General features: G+C 38.0%; 1 protein-coding gene across 5 annotated transcripts; it reads right to left on the bottom strand.

Annotated features, from left to right (window-relative positions):
* Positions 1-1727: 1727 nt before the first annotated feature.
* HJURP (Holliday junction recognition protein) lies at positions 1728-19910 on the bottom strand. Of its 5 annotated transcripts, XM_032098323.1 has the most exons (14): positions 18563-18712; positions 18169-18235; positions 16786-16850; positions 15809-15836; positions 12829-12884; positions 12180-12219; positions 9395-9450; positions 8159-8257; positions 7348-7408; positions 5209-6370; positions 4782-4902; positions 4207-4270; positions 3946-4033; positions 1728-1868 (listed from the first exon to the last, which is right to left on the bottom strand). In XM_032098323.1, exons 1-14 carry the CDS (start codon positions 18695-18697, stop codon positions 1823-1825), a joined length of 2088 nt encoding a protein of 695 aa, XP_031954214.1. In that variant the 5' UTR covers positions 18698-18712; the 3' UTR covers positions 1728-1822. The 5 variants fall into 5 exon arrangements, with proteins under 5 accessions (XP_031954214.1, XP_031954213.1, XP_031954212.1 ...); XM_032098322.1 differs by lacking the exon at positions 18563-18712 and adding an exon at positions 19872-19910 and having other exon boundaries at positions 4782-6370; XM_032098321.1 differs by lacking the exon at positions 18563-18712 and adding an exon at positions 19061-19223 and having other exon boundaries at positions 4782-6370.
* Positions 19911-20116: the final 206 nt, after the last annotated feature.

Below are 20116 nucleotides of genomic sequence, written 5' to 3'. Positions count from 1 at the left end.
CCAGTGTTCCTTAAAAAAAAATATAGCAAAGAGAAGCAGTGTAAAGCTGTTTTTATTAACAGTAAGTTTAGCATTCAAGTATCATTTCAATGGAACAGTAAAGAATGAATAAACAAGAAGAAATATGGTGGAAAAAGCAAAACTGCTTGGAAGGGAAGGATGGAACTCAAAACACAAGAGAGATCGGGTACCAACATGACACCTTTGTAACCTGACACAGATATATTCCAGCAGTAATTATAGCATTTGATAATCACTGCAGATGTACCTGGCTTAACAGTGGTGTTAGGAAAAACAACACAGACTTTTGCTTATACCATACTTTTAAGAGTCTGCTGACTCACATGGTGTAGGAAGATCAACTCTCCCTTTTTTGCTACTGCTGGCACTCAAAACATGGCACAGGCATGATCTTATCTTCCAACACTTCAAGGTTTTCCAAGAATGACTGCTTGAAATTATTCTGAAGTAATTTTCATGGAGACAATTTTGCTATGTTGTATAAACAAATTTACCTTCCTGTGTGAGCTGCATTAAAGTTGCTGTGTAGAAGTCATATGTAGATTCAAAACAGGTCCAAAACCCAACTGCAGTTGACTTCTAAGTTACTTTGGAACAGAAAACAATGAATTATGCAATCTCTCAGTACTGGTGTATCAAGAAATATTGGGAAGTAATTACCTCAACAAATCCAAGAGGAAAATACTTCATAAAACATATTCTCTACAGTGCATCCATGTTTGAAAAAGGAAGAAAAATGAGCCCCAATACCATTTCTAGAAGACAATCTTTTGCTGCTGTCATTGAAAGAAATATAATATCCAAATTATGAAGAATGGAATGTGTGTGCAGAAGTTCTTATTGCAGAGAAAACCTTAATGGAGCTGGCTCCTTGTCCTATTCAAGAGCAATACTTAAGACAACAAGATTTTGATTTTAAGAGCTAAAATAACATAAAACCCTCCTGTGCATCCAGAAATAAAGTAAAGCCAAAGAAAACCAGTTTCTTCCTTTTCTGAAGCTCAGAAAGCTGACAAGGGGCAATGCTGATAAAACAGCAAGTACTTGATCTGACGCTCACCACTAACACAATCTCCTTGCCAAGGAAGGCCACAGCAGTGAAAACCTGTGGGACACTCACACCTCATTCTCCTGGATTTGCTCATGTAGGTACACAAACTCCTCCTGAGAATTCACATACGTGAAATAAAAATGTTGGAAGTAGGTATTTGTTCAGAACAGTTTTTTATTTAGAATATATATTGTGTCAGGTAGAACTTTGTCAAAACACAGAATATAACTATCAAATCCACTAAAAAGTACAAGATTTTATTGAACAATCAACTTTGGTGATCTACTTAGAAAATTTTAACATTAACATTGCATAGCAGACATAAGTCACAGCATACAACAGTGAATTTGGGTCTGAATTGATACATCCAGAAAGCATGAATACAGCAATTTAGGTAAATGAGCTTGTTCCTTATTATTAATACTTTAGGAATCAAAGCTTATTAGCAAATCAAAAGAATACAGATCACCTTCTGTTATTATAAACACTGTCAAATATGTAACTCCAACTTAGCCATAAATCGAGTAAGAAGTGCCCTGTCAAAAGGGACGAACCCTTTCCCAAACATTTCTATTACAAGAAAGTATAAACCAGAACTAGTTGTGTATTTCCTACATATAACTATAAATCCTTGATCTTGGAAGAAGAAACAACACTGAATAAAACCCAACCCGTGTAAAACTGTTTTATCTGTAGCAGTCCATGAATGCTTCTTGGTGAGCTTTAACCAGGGAGTCATCCAAGGGATTCCTACAATTGGTCTTTCCCATCAGTGTAGCTTAGTTTTCTGTATACCCTAAGGAAAAAAGCCCCAAACCCCTGTTTAGATGATGAAGCAAATTACACAAAAATACTATTATTTGCTGAAACTCCAATGAACAGAATGGAATTGAAACAAATTGTCAAAGCAAGATATCTCAACATCTTGATTGTGAACAGCAGCAGGGCTCACTGTCTGCCTCCCTATGTGCTTTCAGATGGAGAGGAAGCTTCTCATACTATGTCATTTTAGTGTCTCAGTAGTGCTACTACATCAATCTGTGTTTATCTATCAAACTTTGAGATGCAATCTTTGCATGTATTCACAAATAGCTAAAAGTTAAAGACACAAGTGAGAACACAATTATTTACTTGCATATTACTTAAGAAATTGCATAAATTTTCTCTCATATATTTTGAACTAATTTGGTTTACATCTGACAATTAAGTATAGCAGTAAAGCTGTAGGACAGCATTCACACAGAGCTGAAGAAAAGTTCACTAGTTATGAACATTTCCTTTTCAGAAATCTCTTTCATAATCATCTTCTAGATAAAGGCAATCTGGTTCAGACAGAAAGACAATATTCTTTTTCTTTTCACAACCATTCATAACAACATACAGCATTTTGCCACATGGCTTAGGCATAAAAATTCTGAGGGATCTGAAGCTGTTGAAGAGCTTCACTGCTGGGAACCAAAGAAAGCTAAAAATATCACACCACAGGCCTAAGGAAGCTTTCCAGCTGACAGTCCATTTTGGCTACAAATCAGCAAACATGTCTCTGTGTAATTAAAGAACAAAGAAATAGATCTTATTCCAGATGACTTGGAAGAAAACGCTGAAATCTTGATTTCTCTACTTATATGCATTAAAGAAAGAAAAACCTTTTCCTTTAGAACAGTAACTCATCTTATAGGAATGGCTACTTCGTATGGGAAGCCAGGATATTGAGGAAAAACAAAAGGTAATCCAAGAACTGAGCAGAACTTTGCTCAGCTAAGTAGGCATACTCAACATCAAAGAAATGCCCTAGCATACTCATCAGCTTGTCTCCAATCCTCCAATTATGTCAAAAATAATCCAAATATAACCTTTATCAATATTGTATGTATTTGTAATACAAGCCTCTAAATTTCAACTCCATCTTTGCTTAAACTGAAACTTTTTTCTTTACATCATTAAGCCTCTTTTCTGGTTAAATTCTCCACACAAGTAGTATAAAAATGCTTTCAGCCTTCCTTTGAAGTTCTAATTCAAACACTGTCAGAAAATGTTTATATCAGCTGTGTGATAATCTCAAGCATACTGGATGTATTTCTTGACCGAGTTTGGGAAGCCAGCATAACTTGTGGTGACAAACTTGACTTTATGGCAAAAAAGTGAGTCAAAAATGTTTTGGTAAATAAAATTAGGACTTGTTTAGAGAGGTTTTAATGCTTTTTAAATCCTGTTGAATATTAAATGTTTGTAATTAAAAATCCAAGAGATCTGAAACCTGATAATCCTTTAAAAGTTACGTATTTCCTAAGAAAAACAGACATAGTAGGGCAGTATTCAGGGAACCGGAAAGAGTGTCTTGCTTCCAGAGATCTAAATACACTGCCAGTAGTGATAACAGCAGGAGGAGAGGATCTCTGATATCTTCCAAGCAGAGCCACTGCTTGTTTACACAGAGCCAAAATGCAGGTAATGATGCCCAGCTGCACAGGAGCTAACTTTTGAAAGTCCTTTTAAATGACAGTATACTGCACTCTCCACACTCTGCAGATCTGAGAGGACTTGTCAGCTGAAACACACAGCCACAGTCAAACAATTCTACAACATATATAAAAGAATAAATGCCTCTATAATGAACACCAAATCAGGACTACAGTAGCTATTCAGCTAGGTCATTTTACTGTCTTCTGCTCAGCAGCTCTCCTTTCAGGAATGTGGCTAGTTTTGAGCACAGACACTTGTCTCTAAGTGTTTGAGCCTGCAGGTGTGATTAGCTTGGGCTCTCCCATCCTCATTTTCACTCTACAAGTACACGTCACCTCCATATCTTTAATACAGGCGTAGAGGAGTAGGAATTCATTTTGAAATCTCTTTTTTCAAGAAGCTATTATTACCTTTTGTGACACTTCCTCATATTTCTGGGAGAGCTGCAATTCTCCATTGCCCCAGGCCAACCAGAGTGTGCACCTGCACTCCCAGATTCTGGTGATGAGAAATGAGAAACAGTAGTATGAAAAGGACAAGAATAATGTTGAGTAGCATGAACATTACAGAATGTTAAAGTATTAGCCTCTTTAAACATTGGATATACTTCATTGGACAAATTTCTTTAAGAAAATATTCTCATGCAAATTAATGAAGTGTCTGAAACTAACCTTGCAGGGAAGTGCCAGGAATACCAAGAAAACCTTTATCTGAAGAATCATGAAATCCAGAGTCCTGAAGATAAAGCATTGACATATAACATTGATGAAAAAAACCATGCTATTTCACAGCTTGCCTCAGAAGAATTAACTGAATGTGAAAATAAGTGTCTGTTTAAACCAACAAGTCTAATGATTCCAGTGAAACCCAGAAAAACTTAATTTGTTTGCTTCATCTTGCCCATCCATAAAATTAATGTCATCATTTCAGGACAACACCATAACTGAGTCACTATTTGAGACCATTTTAACCAGTGACATTGTCTATTAAAATGAAATCAAATCTTTAATTTAGAACCATTTCAAAGTCATTAAATATAGAGAGCTCCTCACATGATCCAGGAGACCTGATACAACTTGTATTTTATCAAATAAATATCCCCAAGCCCCCAGAGCTGTAAAACCTCCCTACTGACCAAAGAGCACCAGAAGCATGCTATCACTAGTTCAAACAGCTCTAGTCCATTTTTAAGCCCTTCTCCAAATATCTAAAGTGTACAATTTTTTTCCACAAGGTCCTTAAATACCTGACAATGACAGCTGTGACCTGCAAAAAAGCTGGGGTTGCTGCAGTTGTATGTGCTCAAAAAATCCATGCCAGCTGTCTGAAGATTAACCATTTTTCTGTGGGAAAAATCTTGACATTTCCTTGAAGAAAAATAATGTTCTGGTATAAGTTTCAGCCGCTTTGTTGGTGAACAAGGAAGAGAGTTTTGAAAATTTCCTGCTCTTTTAATTCTGGAAATTGCAGAATAAGTTCGAACAGGAGAGTTAACAAGAGCATTTACAGTTTCAGGCATCTGTATTTCTTCATATTTCCTTAAATTTGAAGCTCTCTGAAACCCAGGAAATTTTGGAACAGACTCCCTACCCAGCTGCTCATAGATCCTGTCAAATTCTGTATTACACTGTTTAGTGGACCTCACAAAATCACTTAAATTACTCTTCACTAACCTTCCTTTCTCTTCAAGGTCCTGTGAGTTTAAAAGAGGTCTTGTCAATGTCAAAGACTTTTGGAATTCTTCAGAACACACTTTGTAGTAGAGTTCCTCAAATGCATCTTCATATTTATGGGGCATCTTTGAAGGACTCTGATTCATAAAGCGTGAGGAAAATGAGTGTTTGTGCTGGAAAGTAGTTTGTCTTTCAGAAATTATTTTTTCAGGATATGTGAGCACAGTATTTGATGATCTTGCAAGAGAATAGTTTGTGATAGGTACAGAATTGTTACTATTGCCATGGGAACTGCAAGCAGATGAACACAACTCTGAGGTATCAACACAAGAAACGTCACTTTTCTGAGTCTTACTCTCTTTTACAAGATGAAGTGCTCTTGAATCTGAACTGGCAGGTGATGTTATAATACTGTATTCTGAGAAATGTTTGCAAGCCATTTTTTCACTTTCTGTGTACTCTAAATTCTTTGGTGAGGCAGTAGTCGGTAATTCATCTTCAACTAGAAATGTTTCTCCCATTCTAGCCATAACATCAGGAAAAGCAGTGTTGTCTTTGGAGACTATTTGGCCCTTTCCAGATGCCAAATGTTGTTCCAGACTTGAGTCACAGTAGTCCATTTTGATTGCATTTGTATCAGGATAAGGTGCCAGACCAGATGAATTACTAATGAGGCAATTGTCATAACAAAATTCTCCGCTCTCATTTCCAAAAGTTGGATTCTGCTCGTCTTCACTTCCGCAGCTACATATGCTGTGAAATGGTTTCTTCAGTTTACAGGCTCCTAACCTCCTGATATTGTCCACAGTGACATTGAGCTTTGGTCGTCTAGAATGCCTCTTGGACCTTAAGTGTCCAAACATGTATTTTAACGCTTTTCTCTGAGACCGCTTGGCCATGAGCCTTGTAAATACCTCTACCATTCCTGGATACAAGTCTGCAAGAGTTGTATTGCTCCAGGAGCATTCCTCATCTGCAGATTGGTAATCTCCATGGATACTATCACTCAAAGTTTTGCTCAGTTCTGAACAAGGTTGATGCCTGGGTGTGGTTATTGTATTTGATGAAATGGGAACATCAGAATGTTGTAACTGTAGATACTTGGATGAAGAACATTCACCTGACAACTTTAGTTTCTTTCTGCGAACAACAGCTCGATCATCTATTCAAAAAAAAAAAAAACAAAAAACCAAACAAACCAAAAACCCCAACAATTGAGTCAAAAAACAAAAACAGAAGACAGAAAAAAATCCAAACCTATTAAGGCACTTCCAGTAATACACTGTATGACTTAAAAACAATTGCATGTGATACAGATAGTCTTATTGTAATAGCATATTTCACTAAGCTTTAGTGCCAGGCTAAATAGATGATTAACATGCAATCAGTTAGGGAAAAAATTAATACACTTCCATAACCATATGGAATTCACAGATTATAGAGGACAGAAATTAAATATATTGGAAAAAAACCCACTATTTGAAGTAGCATAATATACAGATATTCATTGCAGAGGAAGACTTCTTTGCCCCTTCTGACTTCTGGTCAGAAGTAACAGCCTTATCCAAAACATTTGGTTACTTTTTTCCTGTGTTCCTTTAAAGCTTTGTGTTCAGCTAGTGCGAGTGCAGCTTTTGCTTTCATAAACCATGAGGAAAATAACGCTTTGTGTAGCTGTTAAGGTTAAAATAATTACACCAAAACTCTTAGGTTTGCATCAAGTCCAGAAAGCTTCTGAAGAAAGTTTGCTAGTAAAGTACCACTTTGACTACCAGTTACCAGCAGACTCAAAGCCACTGTATTACATGCCTTGAATTTAAAATAAGTAGAACTAAAACCCACTGCTTTCAGTGAGCTAAATGCTGCTGAAATTTTCTAACTAGGCATATTTTTTCCTGAGGTTACATCAGAAAAGCTGGATTTATGTACACAAGTAATTTATTTTCTGTTTTTCAAATACATTTTGCCATAAGAAAATCATGTCTAACTTCCCTTTAAAATCCAGCCTATTGAACTTTTCAGATGGATAAACAATGCCTTTGTGTTTACAAAAAATTAAATATTTTTTCTAATAAATGTTAATAAAACCACATTTTGTAACTAATATATTTGACCAACAGACAAAAGACTTAATTGTACCAATCAGTTCTTGCAGTGGTGAAGTTAAATGCTGACTTTTCAACAAACCTGGAGATGTTACCTGAAAAACAAATAAAGGAAAAAGCAACCTAATATTCTGAGCTTTTTGCACATTAAAGATAACATCAAAACCTTACTTGTGACTCCCCCTCCTCTTGCTATTCTAGGTCGTGTATAGTTATGGTCTTTAGGGGCTCAGCCAAGTTCAGACAAAGTGGAAAACATCTAGTCTAAGACTTCAGTAAGAAGTTTTAGGAGTTATTAGTTTAATCTTGGAAAGCTATTAATCATTTTTTCAACTTATACATTATGTATCATGTATTAATTCCTTTTCCAAATATAAGAATTTAGACATGGATATATATACACACACACACCTGGATAATCTAGACATCTCTGGCAGGTCCAGCAGAAAACAGAAGCTGTACCATGTATCGTAACACTTCACCTCTGATCTTCCTCAGCCCCCAAATCAAAACAAAGCTAATTGTTTTTTTTCTTTACAAAGCTCAGATTTAGACTTGTTGGAAAACTTATAGATCAAAGATCAACTTGCACATCAGGATTCAAAGAACAAAGTATAAAAGTAAAAAAAAAAAAAAAGTGAAAATAAATTTGTAAATAATTTTCTCTGTTTCTTACATACCATTGCTGGCAAAACCCCAAATACTATAATATTTTACAGACATGAAGCAGAAGAACAATGGGAGAACCACAGAGAAGTTGTGTTAGAATTCATCGTGCTACCCAGTTAAAGAGTTCTTGTTTTACTCTAACTAGCTAAAAACTTAAAATAGAAGACATATGTTACCGTTATCCATTTGGGAATGTTTCTCTCATCACCTTGTACTATCAGATCCACTTGAACTATCTCTTTCTTTTGGACTTGTCCATCATCTACATCCAGATTCTTACAGGAAAATAAAATTATTAAAAGACATAGAAATTATTGGCACAGACAACCCCAAACTTATTATTCAGATTTATTGCAAACTAGTATTTTTCAGATGAGGATATGCAACCAGCATAAACTTATTTTTAATGTATACATTTTATGCAAAAAAAAAAAAATCCCCCAAAACCCCCAAAAAAGCCACAAATCCCAAGAAGAAGCTATATGTGAAGATACATAAAAAGAAATAATTACTAGTTTGTTCAGGGAAAACCACACATTGCCTTGAAGATTCACTGATAAAAACAAACAAACACCCAAATAAAGAGAAAAAAAGGAAAATGGTTACAAAGCTGCAATTACAGCTGCAAATCTTTATGTGTATTCTTAACAGTCCATGAGAACTCATACAGGTCTACTCTGCAATGCCCCTCTGTGTAAAATCTAAGAGAATTTGGTAAGAAATGGCAATTCATTAGTTAAACTGTCACTTTCTGAAGCAGATTGTATTAGCTGTTGTCAGAGAGAGGACACCAGCACAATGCTAAACAAGTAAGGAAAGCAAATCACATTTTTGGTAATGGTATTTGAGCAAGCAGAACACAGGATTAAAATGGCTGCACACACAAAGTGTGTTATATTTTTCTTCAACAGTGTAAATACTCATGGTAATCCTGACAAACATAGTCCAGGTCTGGGAAGCGAGAGCAGAAGATTCCAGTCTGCTTTTGTTATAGCAGCCATTATTTCACATTTACCTTTTGCTTTAAATCATGTTATCTATTTATGCTAGACTCTCAGGTGAACGACCATGTTTTTCATAAGTATTTTCACTTTATGATCTGTCTGGTTACTGTTTTTCCTTACCTATAAAAGCGTTTCTCAGGGTTGCCTGTTGACACAGTACATTGTATGGCTTTCTCTGGCCCACTGATATTACCAAGACAATATCATCACTTTCTATTGGTCTTCGTGACATTATTTATTGAACCCCTCACTTGCTATACTTGCTAAAAATGTGCATTAAGATGCAGACTATACCAAGTCTTCTGCTGACTGTATCAACTCATCAGGCACGTATAAACTATTTAAATAGTTAATAGTTTCTATTGAACACAAAACCACTACATTATATTAGACACAGGAAATTTTTACCTGGAGGTGAATGTCTTCAAATTTTCTTCTTACTGAAACTATATCACTTTCTTCACCTGCAATTTGAAGGTAAATATTAAATAAAATATAGTTGAATTCAAAACCAAAATGTTTTTAAACACATGCTGTGTAAGTTATTGACTACAGTTTTCATTCTAGAAAACAGTTTTTTACACTATAAATTTTAGCTGTATTACCTTTCCTTTTCAATTCCAATGGAACAAACAAAATATTTTGTCCAGGGAATCTGAAAGTGTTTTTAAAAGCCAAAAGGGAAATTCAGTAACACCTTTGCACCTCAAAGGCAGAACAGAGAGGAAAAAAAGAGAACTTCCACCTTTCTCTCTCAAATATTTGACATATAATACAGAAAGCTATTTCACTGGAGATGCACCCAAACACTATTATTGCCTAAGTTATAACTTATTTATCCCTTTCTCCAAATAAATTCATTTTTCTGTGATCGTATCCTGCTAGATACAAGTAATTGTTCAGATATACTCTGCCATGCTACTTCCTGTGAGAACAAAGAGGGTAACCCTAATAACTCTGGTAATGTGATATTTTTACTGTATTTTTGTATGTTCTCTGTACCCTGATGGTTCATCCCTACCTTCCCCACTTCCATTCCCAGTTGGTTTGTCCCATATCCAAGCCGCTCCCCCGGTGTTCCCTACGGCTGTTCTCCTCCCCTTATTCTAGTCGGTTCCCCATCAATCACCCAAACGCCTCCCATTATTCCCGAAAGTTCAGTGTCTATCACCTAAGCCCACCCTGTTTATCCTTATATGGTCCTTGTCAATCCCCTGAGATCCTGCCCCTTCTGATGCCTCCCCTCTTGGAAATCCCCTAAACCTCGACGCCCCATTGGGGCATGTGATCCCTTTCCCTCCACCCCTCGAGGCTATTGGCCTATGTGAATGTCTATCCCCGTCCATAGCCCTCCCCTAAAGATCCCTATAGGTCCCCTATTAAGCCATCCCCATTGTAGTGCCTCCCCTTACAAGGTATTGCCGCGAGCTGCAGCTGCTCTGGGCTTGTCCTCTGTGGATATCATCCAGTAAAGTTGGATTACCTCCCGCAGCAAGCCTCCTCACTACTTTTTATCTCTCCCTTCATCGGGGGCTGCTGACTGCTACAGTGCCTGGAGCCTGTGCTATGCAGGGTAGAGCAGAGGCTTCAGAGGAGCAGCTTCAAAGCTCTGTGCCCCTGGCTGCTCCCCACTGCTGCCGCACACCGCTGGAGCCAGCCTGGGCTGTGGTCAGCAGTGGTCACTGCGACAAATAACTTTCCCTCTTACAGGCAGACTAACACTTGGAGGTCCAGGTGAGAACTGTTCCAGTTTACTTTTACCTGCTGTAGACAGGCATTGCATACTTTCAGCACAAAAATTGTGTATAATACCTGACAGAAACACTGCCTTCACTAAGAAGTGCAAAGTATTCTGTATGAATACTAAAATGGAGAACACCTGCCAAAACTAAAGTAAAACAGCTAAAGATAGAATTTTTTCTTAAGTTAGTATGCCCTATTGATAACCTTTTATATATTAAAAAATACCAAAACTGAACCAACAAAAAAAAGCCCTGGAAAAAACCACCAAAACAACCAAAAGCCAAAAAACCCCAAATCCCAAACAGCAGGGTGAACTCAATTTTTTATGTGAGGCATCCAATCCCATATCTCTTAAGAATCTAATTTCTACATCTTGCAGTATTTGGAGATAGCTGGGACTCACAGAGGTTTCTATAAATCCTCTCCAGTCTCTTCGTAGACCATTCATAAGAGAAGGAGAAGTGGATAATCATATTATTGTATGCTGCTATGAAGATACCAGAGTCTGAAGCACTTCATTCATTTATCCCACAAGTGCAAAAAGACAAAGGACACTTACAGAAGCCAAGCTACAAATACCTTTGAAATTTTTTCCTGTTTCATTGAGTGGGTTGAGAAAAAAGTAGTGCTTTCTAAATTGGAAGAAATGATTTTATCATTCAGTTATTTGAAGTTATTCTCTCAAATGATAGTAGGAAACATTTCCCTCAACAGAGAATTAATTGTCTACCTCAGAGGCAGCTATGGAGATAAACAACCTAACAATACCAGTATACCTAAACCTGAGCTAAACATATTTTACTGCAAATGCTACCGCTGGCTACCACCTAGACATAGTTTAATTTATAAAAGATGCGTAAGTTTTTATTTGCTCAAGAATTAAAAATGTTAAGTAGTACCAGTTTTAAATACTTAAAAAAAAAAAACAGTCACAGACTGCTGCCACTAAGAAATATAATCAAATAATTATTTGGGAATACAAGGTCAAAACCTCCCCAGAAAACTTTGCAGACCAGCCACAAGACTAATGCCAAACCCTTTACAAACACTACTGAAGAATTGTTGCAACTGACTGCAAACCTCTGTTTACTGCTCCCCTAATATTTAATGCGTCTATTTTAACTATTAATAAAATACTGACATATTGGCCAAGGTTTTTATTTCACTCTTCCTTTCTTTATTAAGAAAGGATAGTTGAACATATTCCACATCAACTTTCCAAGGTATCAGGGAATCAGGACTGAAATTTCAAAGAGGAATATGAATATTGATTTCATAGAACTACCAGTACACCTCAGGCTCTTGCTATTCCTATTCTTTTGCTTTCTGAAAGGATACCGGATATGCATAGAAACAAATTTTACTATATTAGAAAAGGATGGAAAAGTTATTTGCAATTTTCTCAACAAGTTAAAAGAAGCGTAGCCAAGTAGTAAATTAAAAGACCCACCTGCATCAGATGTATCCACACCAGAGTTCTCAGAAGATTCCTTAAAAACACATGCAAGGAATTTTAATACATGGTAGATTAAGCTATATTAATTAGTCTGTAGAATTTTCTGCTTTCACTACAATTTTTTTGGGGGGAGGGTGGTGGTGAAATAAGCACAGTTGCATTCCACAAATTCTGTCCAAATCACACCATCTTTATTAACAAATCTATACAGAAACTTATTTTGAGTCAAAAGAAGCTTTTGACTCAAAATAAGAGATTTTTGATTACAGATACACAGATTTTACAAATAATATAAAAAGTTAGACCCACATATTGCCTAACTAAAAAGGCAATTGATGGTTAAAAGCCTATATCCAACTGCTCTCTCTCCCCTTCAAATAAACTTAATAATTCAGCTGAAATCCATGACTGATATCATGGTACAGGACCACCTGCTCATAACTAATTTCTTAGTTTATGACTAGATAAATCCATTTTCCTAAAGAGGCTGTCATAGAATGGTTTGGGCTTGGAAGGGATCCTAAAGATCATCTAGTAGGAACCCCTCTGTGACGGCCAAGAGACCTTCCAATAGATTGCACAAAGCCTCATCCAGCCTGTCCTGGAACACTCCATAAAAGCAGATGCAATGTGGTGCCCATACCTGATGTACTGTTGAGTGTTCATCTTCAAAATCACTGCTCTGTTGCTCTGATATTTCTTAGAATGAATAGGAGAAAAAAAAAAAAGTTCTATTACTTTCATAATCTTTAGCTTCTCTTGTTCTTTTTTTAAAAAAATTCTTCTGTTTTTCTCTCTATTTATGTCCTATCAGTGGCTTTAGTAATTGGTTTCTTTTTCTGACTGACTCCACCCAGTCACACTACTATGAAATACAAACCAAAATACTACAGCACACGCTGTATCACTGTTGAACAGTGCAGAAAACCTGTTTTGTGTGCTTTACATTCAAGGCACCTGTGCAAATCTTCTAGCACAGTGCGCGCTATTTTTACAGCGGAGTGTGATGTCCTTGGCTGGCTCAACCAGCTTTCAAAATTGTCTCTTCCTGCATTTGATTATTCCCAAATAAGTCTGTTACTTTGAACTTCTTTGCATGAAATTACACAAATTTTACTTTTAAGTTTTAGCCCAAATTTGTCAGACATCTTTCTCAGTGGTCAACCCTACTTGGTATCATCTGAGAGTTAATTAAGGGTATACCCTCTTTTACTATTTACTTAAATAAAGTATAAACCAATAATGTGCACAGGACAAATCCTGAAAAAAAATCCCCTATATTTCCCTCAAGTTTAGACACAGACCATTGATAATTATTCTAAGCACAGTTTTCCAACCAGCGGGCTATAAAACCACTCTTTCATATAAAATTCATAAAGCATATTATATAACTAGAAGGGTCTGGCTATTGTCATTATTTTGCAAAATACTACAGTAATACTACTTCCTTTAGAATATATTTTTTTAGAAGCTGCATGGTGCATTTTCCAAACATATCTGGATTGGGAACGCAGGAAATTAGAATAACACAGTAGCGTCCAGTTGAAATCCCTTACTGAACAAGGTCTATGAAACACTAACAGAGGATGTTTTGTTTCAAAAAAATTTCTCAAGGAAAGAAAGCATTTTAAGTGGCTAATATGACAGAAATATCACTTCTCTTGGAGGTTGAAATTTAATATACCAGGTCCTCCCTTATTGAGAGCTGCCACATATAAAAAAAAAAAACGGCCACCACTCAAAGGATTGCCCTTTTAATCAGTAAAACTCGATGAGGATGCTGGACATTCTATTCAAATAGTATAACTCAAGTCTAGCAAAATTCAGAACTGTGAGTTGGAAAAAACACCACTACTTATATTTCAAGGGGAGGGGTTCATTGATAGATATTTGGTTTAATGTTTACACTTAATAGCACAAAACTTTATGTATCTTGATTGAAAACACTTAGGCCCACTTAAGAGTAAATGAATAAGTAAAATTTGTACATTAGCTTTAATAAATCCATACTCAGAAGTAATTTTTTTGGTTGAGGGTTTTAGCTGTGGGGGTTTCTTGCTGTTTTTTTGGTTTGTTTTTTTGTTTTTTTTTTAAAGGCTAACAGCAGCCACAACCAGACAGTTCAAGTGTTTACTCACGTGCCTTTGTGTTTCAAATAAAAAACTCAGAGCAAGATATGGTTTAAGCTGGATAAAATCTATGAGATTCTATTTGGTATGGAATACGTAAATATACATGTAAAAACACAAATCTATGCAGGATTTTTTTTTATAAGAAAAGCTGTTCACCCAACTTTAATATTTAGTTAAATATTTAATATTTCTTCCCTAGGGTAACAAAATAAAATTAAATACTAAAAAGTTCTCTCAAGTTATATTAGAAGCTGAAAAAATGCATATTACCAATTTTTCTGCTCCTCTATGTCATCTGTAAGGCAGTACACTAAATTCAAAATTAATAGATCAAGACTTCATAGCATTAAAGAACTCCAAGTAAACTCCTTTTTTTTTTTTTTAAGAACTTATAAGACATTCAGATCCTGAATTGAATTAGCAAAATATTTCTCCTAAAAGACCTCAAATACCGTATCTTCGAAAAAACTTACTTTCTTTCCAACTTTTACCACAGACTATAGCAAAATTTTTTGTACTACTTGGCCCCATCAGCTCAACGGAGAAATTAGAGGTAAAGGTCTGGACCATCTGAAACTCATTTCCCAGCCCTACATTTAAATTTCTTAGGCTGATTCAAACCCTGTACCTGACCACTGTACGGACAAATTTTTTGGTGTTGTAGAGGAAGAGAGGTGCTAGGCAGTGTTTTGTCCTCTGATGTTCCAAATAAAAGTTTCTCAGATGAATGTCATAAAATAACACCAAAAAACCCTCACTTCAAAACCTTGAGAGAATAGAGCCCAACATGCCTTCACAGTACTACACTGGAAATTTCCCCCCCCCCCCCCCCCCCATCATTTATCCCAGTAGAAATATATATTTTATTGGAACATACAGCTCCTGTTCAGAAGAATGTTCAAATGTTACACACCCCACTGAGTAGTATCATATTTACACTTTGGTGTACAGACTAGTTTCAATTTCTGTCCTGGAACTTGATTTCTGAGGAAGTAACTGTATGCTACTTTTTCCTGGAGGCAGCCTGATTCACTGATTATACTGAAAAATCTCCTAAATTTTGATAGCTCATTATGCAACTTCATGAGATTCTTTTAGTACATATTTTTTAATATGCCTACATATCTAGTAATTTTTAAAAAGCTAACAACATTCATATTTCTCCAGTCCATGCACAGAAGTCAGGGTTGGACTTTTTAAGATTCCATGATTATCTTACAAAAACAACAAAAAACCCTTTGTTGAATTGATAAGGGGAACTTATTTTAATCAGCTTACGATAGCACCATCAATTATAATGTATTTATTAATCTTAAATATTTTAAATTATATTTCTGAATCCTTATGAACATAAGTATTGCTGATTTATTAGATGGTTCCTCACACAAAACCCAGTGAGTATCCTAAAGGGTTTAGCATGAACGCGAATATCTTCCATTAAGACTCTTTGGACAAGGTAATTTATAGCAGAGGTTTTTTTAAACACTTTACCTCTATTCCTTTGACTTTGTCTATTATGCTGCAATAAAAAAAAAAAAAAGAATAATCTTAGAATAGCAAAATTATTTTAACCATTACCTTTATTTACTTTGGTATAGCCCACAGCTACATAGCCATTCAATTTCCTCAGGTTTCCCAAGGCCCGACCAGAAAAGCCATAAGTATCTAGCAAAACTTACCTCATCATTCACTTTTTCCTCATACTGTTGATGCTAAAATCACTACAAGAACATACCCTAGCCCACATAAGAGGCTAAGACAAAGGATTGCTCTTTCAGTCCGTAATGGATTTAATTGGGAAACGTGAAGCAATGCTTAGTAGACTGTGCACAAGGTATTACCGGGAGTGGAAAGGGAATCATAAATACAGCCTTTTTTGGTCTCCATTAAATCCACTCTTGCTCCCTCAGACTGAATTTCATTCCTCATCCCCTTATTCTGTGGGGTTCAGAACAGCTTCTGTGTTAACTGCCCAGGCATACGATACAGGCCATGGCTTTACCTGACACAAGGAGTGCTAAGACTACAAAGATTCTTTAATTACTTTGGCATTGTTTTACAGGGGAGAAAAAAAGAAACTAAAGATGAAACCAGGAAGCCCTGTGGAATTGAAGAACTGATTACCTGAACCAAGATAAATTGATTCAATGCAATAACTTCACTGAAAACATTCTGATGAGTTCCAGAAATACACATTCCCAACAGAGAGCAATTAAAAAAAAAAAAAACCTTTCTCCTGGTTTACAAGTGGTGCTAACCACTGATTAATGGTCATCTATTTTAGTCTATTGCATTTGAAAATCTTAAACAATCCTAAAACCCTATTTTAAAGCAGATACTGACCTCATTAATACCTCTGAAAATGTTAAATGGCACAGCAAGATTAGACTATAATCCTTTTTATCTATACATATATAAAGAAGTACTGCTACATTTTAACTGCATAGTGTGACTGTATTATCAAATACCTTAAATATTTTCTTCTTCCATTTTTTAACATCCTTCTTTGACACTTGTCCCCATCGTTTTGGTCCTAGAAATAACAAAAAGTAACACTATTAACACAGGTTTTCTTATAACACCATCTATACTGAATATCACTCTAACAAACAAATATTTAGGAAGAATATATTACAGAATAACAAAGCATTATCAAATCTGAACAGTCTCCACCACAATTGCTGAAATAAAAATTTAGAGGAAAATAAACCATGAGAATATGGTAACTCAAATTAATTGAGAAGTTAGGCAGGGCAAAAAAAAAAATCACATGCTGAGTCTAACAAGACCGAGCTAAAATCCAAAGAGCATTACATCCCCATGTGCTACCAAGAGGAAAAAAAAGGCAAATACTTTTAGTTTTTAGATTTTATTTAATGAATGCAGACTACATGGTATCTGAGGTTATTTAAAGCCATAATGAAGGCTCTACAGGTGTGAGATCCATATTCATTCCATATTGAATCAAAGTTACTAAACCAAAAGCATAACCAAACCTTTATAAATCCAAAGCTGTCTATTACAGTACTGTATGAATATTTCCTCCCTCTTCCAATGCACAATGTATATAAAATGTAAGCCTGCCAGTCTGTAAAAACCTTTGGTGCACAGCTGGTAATTCCCCTGTATGTGTAAATTACAAGAACTGATATGGCAATTTATGTATCATAATCCTCACTTAGGTGATAATAAAACCTGCCAGAACATTTCATTTCCCAGAAAAGCCACCAAGATACTAAGTCACAAGTCCCACTAAAACCCTGAGCAATACATTTTAAAACAATAGGTTTTTTCTTCAATAAGCTTTCCATAAGCATTACTGCTTTGTAATGGATCAACCATTTCAATGCAAGACTGGATAAATATTGTCACGGGCCCACATGGTGTAGATTTATGCTAACCACATGGGAACAGTCAGTGAAAAGCTAGAGACTGTCTACCTACTCTGCCCTGATATTTGGCATAACAGAAATTTGTCAGAGCAGTATTCAGAATACTAAGTGGAGATGAAAATACATGACCCATTCATGCATATCACCTCCTCCTAAAATCTCCATTCCTTTGCTTCCTCTCAGTCTTTTCCATTTTGATTCTTCTAACAAGTCACCCAAACATTACGCATTTTTATCCTGAACTTTGCTAATAATTCTTGTCTCGTCTAAAACGGAGCATGCAATAGACTAAAACTGCACACAGGAATAAGCTCTTGGTATTGTACCGAAGTCTACATATGAAGTGTCATACCTAAGTGAACAAAATTCAGTATCTGTTGTATTTGAATGTTCTATAGCTGTCAACGCATGCTTTACTAAGTCTAAACATACAATATTGTAGCTTTAAGAAGTTCTTACCGTCAGGTGTATCATAAGTGAGGGTATCCATGGAAACAAGTAAGTCATCTTCAAACGGATGATTATACTAAATAAAAAAAAGTATTAAATATTAGAATAAACGATCAAAGCAATGTTTTTAACGTATTGTATTTTACGTATTGTTTTTAGGACAATTTCGCTTTATCCAAAACATGAAATTATCAGTATGTTGTTTTATTGGCTAAAGCTAGAAGTCATCAATCTGGAAATATTAACTCCTAGAGGAAATCGGTATGTTTTAAGCATGTGTGCAAGCCATTCAACCTCAAGGCGTAAGCCAGCCAGTGCCAAACCAGCGCTCCAGAGTTCTCAAAAGCAGCTCTCTTACACTTTCACCCGAACTTTCTCTGTAGTAACTAAAAGCAGCCCTCACCAAAGACCAACAGCTCATGACATGTAAAAATATCCAGTGTGGCACTAGACGAGAAAAACCTTCTCGAGCCCGCCTTAGGCCGGTGGCAGCCCCGAACATCTGAAAAGGAAAGCCCGCGTGCCGGGATAAACGCATGCGTCGGGGCACGGAGGGGGACCATTCCCACACCTCCCAACACAAAATGGCTCTCGGGAGAGGAGGATTCACGGAGGGAGTCCCCACTTTCTGTACTTTCATTGAAAGGCCCCCGTCTAACGCGAACGGATCGGGGTTAAGGACACTATCAAGTCAGCGCGCACTTGTGATTAAGTCGCTTATCCAACACCGGCAGTGCGTTTTGTGGCTGTATTCCGGGAGCTGGCTCTTGCTAGCTCCCTCCTGCCAAGGCACAGGAGTGCGCGGCTCAGCACAGACGGCACCACTGCCTTCAGTCCCCGCTTCCCCGCCCGCCTCAGGACGGCGCCCGGAGCCCGCGGCCACCCCGGCCCAAGAGCTCACCCGCTCCAGGATGCTGTTCATGGAGGCCATGAAGCGGGCGTTGCTCCGCCGCAGCCCCTCCTGCACGGCCGCATCCCGCTCCATGGTGCGGTGCGGGACCACCGCCGCCGCCGCCGCCGCCGCCGCCGCCGCCGCCGCGCGACCCCGCGCTCGCCCAGCGCGGCCGGCTACTCCCACCCCGCGCCAATTCAAACCGCGCGCCACCACCCCGCTCCCCGCCTCCGATTGGCTCGTGCTCAAATCAGTTCCGGCGCTGCAGCCAATCGAAGCGCATGGTGGGCGGGCTTTATAGTCTGCTGCGTGGCCGATCACCCCGCCTCCAGTCCGGGCTTGAAACGTGAAGTCGCTGTTCTACCTGGCAACAGCGGCCAGCCACGGGCTCCCATTGGCCGGGGGCTGGCTGCAGCGGCCGGCCGCGGGCTCCCATTGGCCGGGGGCTGGCTGCAGCGGCCGGCCGCGGGCTCCCATTGGCCGGGGGCTGGCTGCAGCGGCCGGCCGCGGGCTCCCATTGGCTGCGGGGCGCGGCGCCGCCTGGGCACAAGGCCCGTGCCCCACAGCCAGGATGAGCCGCCGGCGGGGAAGGAGATGCGGCGGGGCTCTCTCCGGCCTGGGCTGCTCTGGGCAGAGCTCTACAGAGCGTTGTCTCTCTGTGGGATTCGGCACGGACGGCCAGAGGAATCGGGGCTGGGAAATTTGGTGTTCTGTGGCTGCCGGCAGCCACGCTCTCCCCAGTCCCGCTCCAACTGGTCCCCTAAGGCTGCAGGCTGGAGGCCTGTGAGGAAGAGTGGAACTGGCAGAGACAAAGCGTTACCTGGCCACTGGCACTGGGCATTCTGTTCCTTCCCAATATTATCCAAGTAACCATTGATTTTCTATAAATAAAGATTTTTTAAAAAGCAAAATACTGTTGTAAACGAGGCTGAGACTTTTGAAAGGAAAAGTCAACTCGTTTATTTATTAACTGCTGAGAGCGGGAACGCAGGATAAGCCCAGGCTCCTCGCGACAAGCCAGAATAAAACAATACACCAACAAGACAGTGAGACCCACTCGGTACT

This window comes from Corvus moneduloides, chromosome 2, assembly GCF_009650955.1.
Source record: "Corvus moneduloides isolate bCorMon1 chromosome 2, bCorMon1.pri, whole genome shotgun sequence".
Taxonomy (NCBI): Eukaryota; Metazoa; Chordata; class Aves; order Passeriformes; family Corvidae; genus Corvus; species Corvus moneduloides.
The sequence above is the reverse complement of the archived record's forward strand: the minus strand, read 5'-3'. Positions and strand labels throughout refer to the sequence as shown.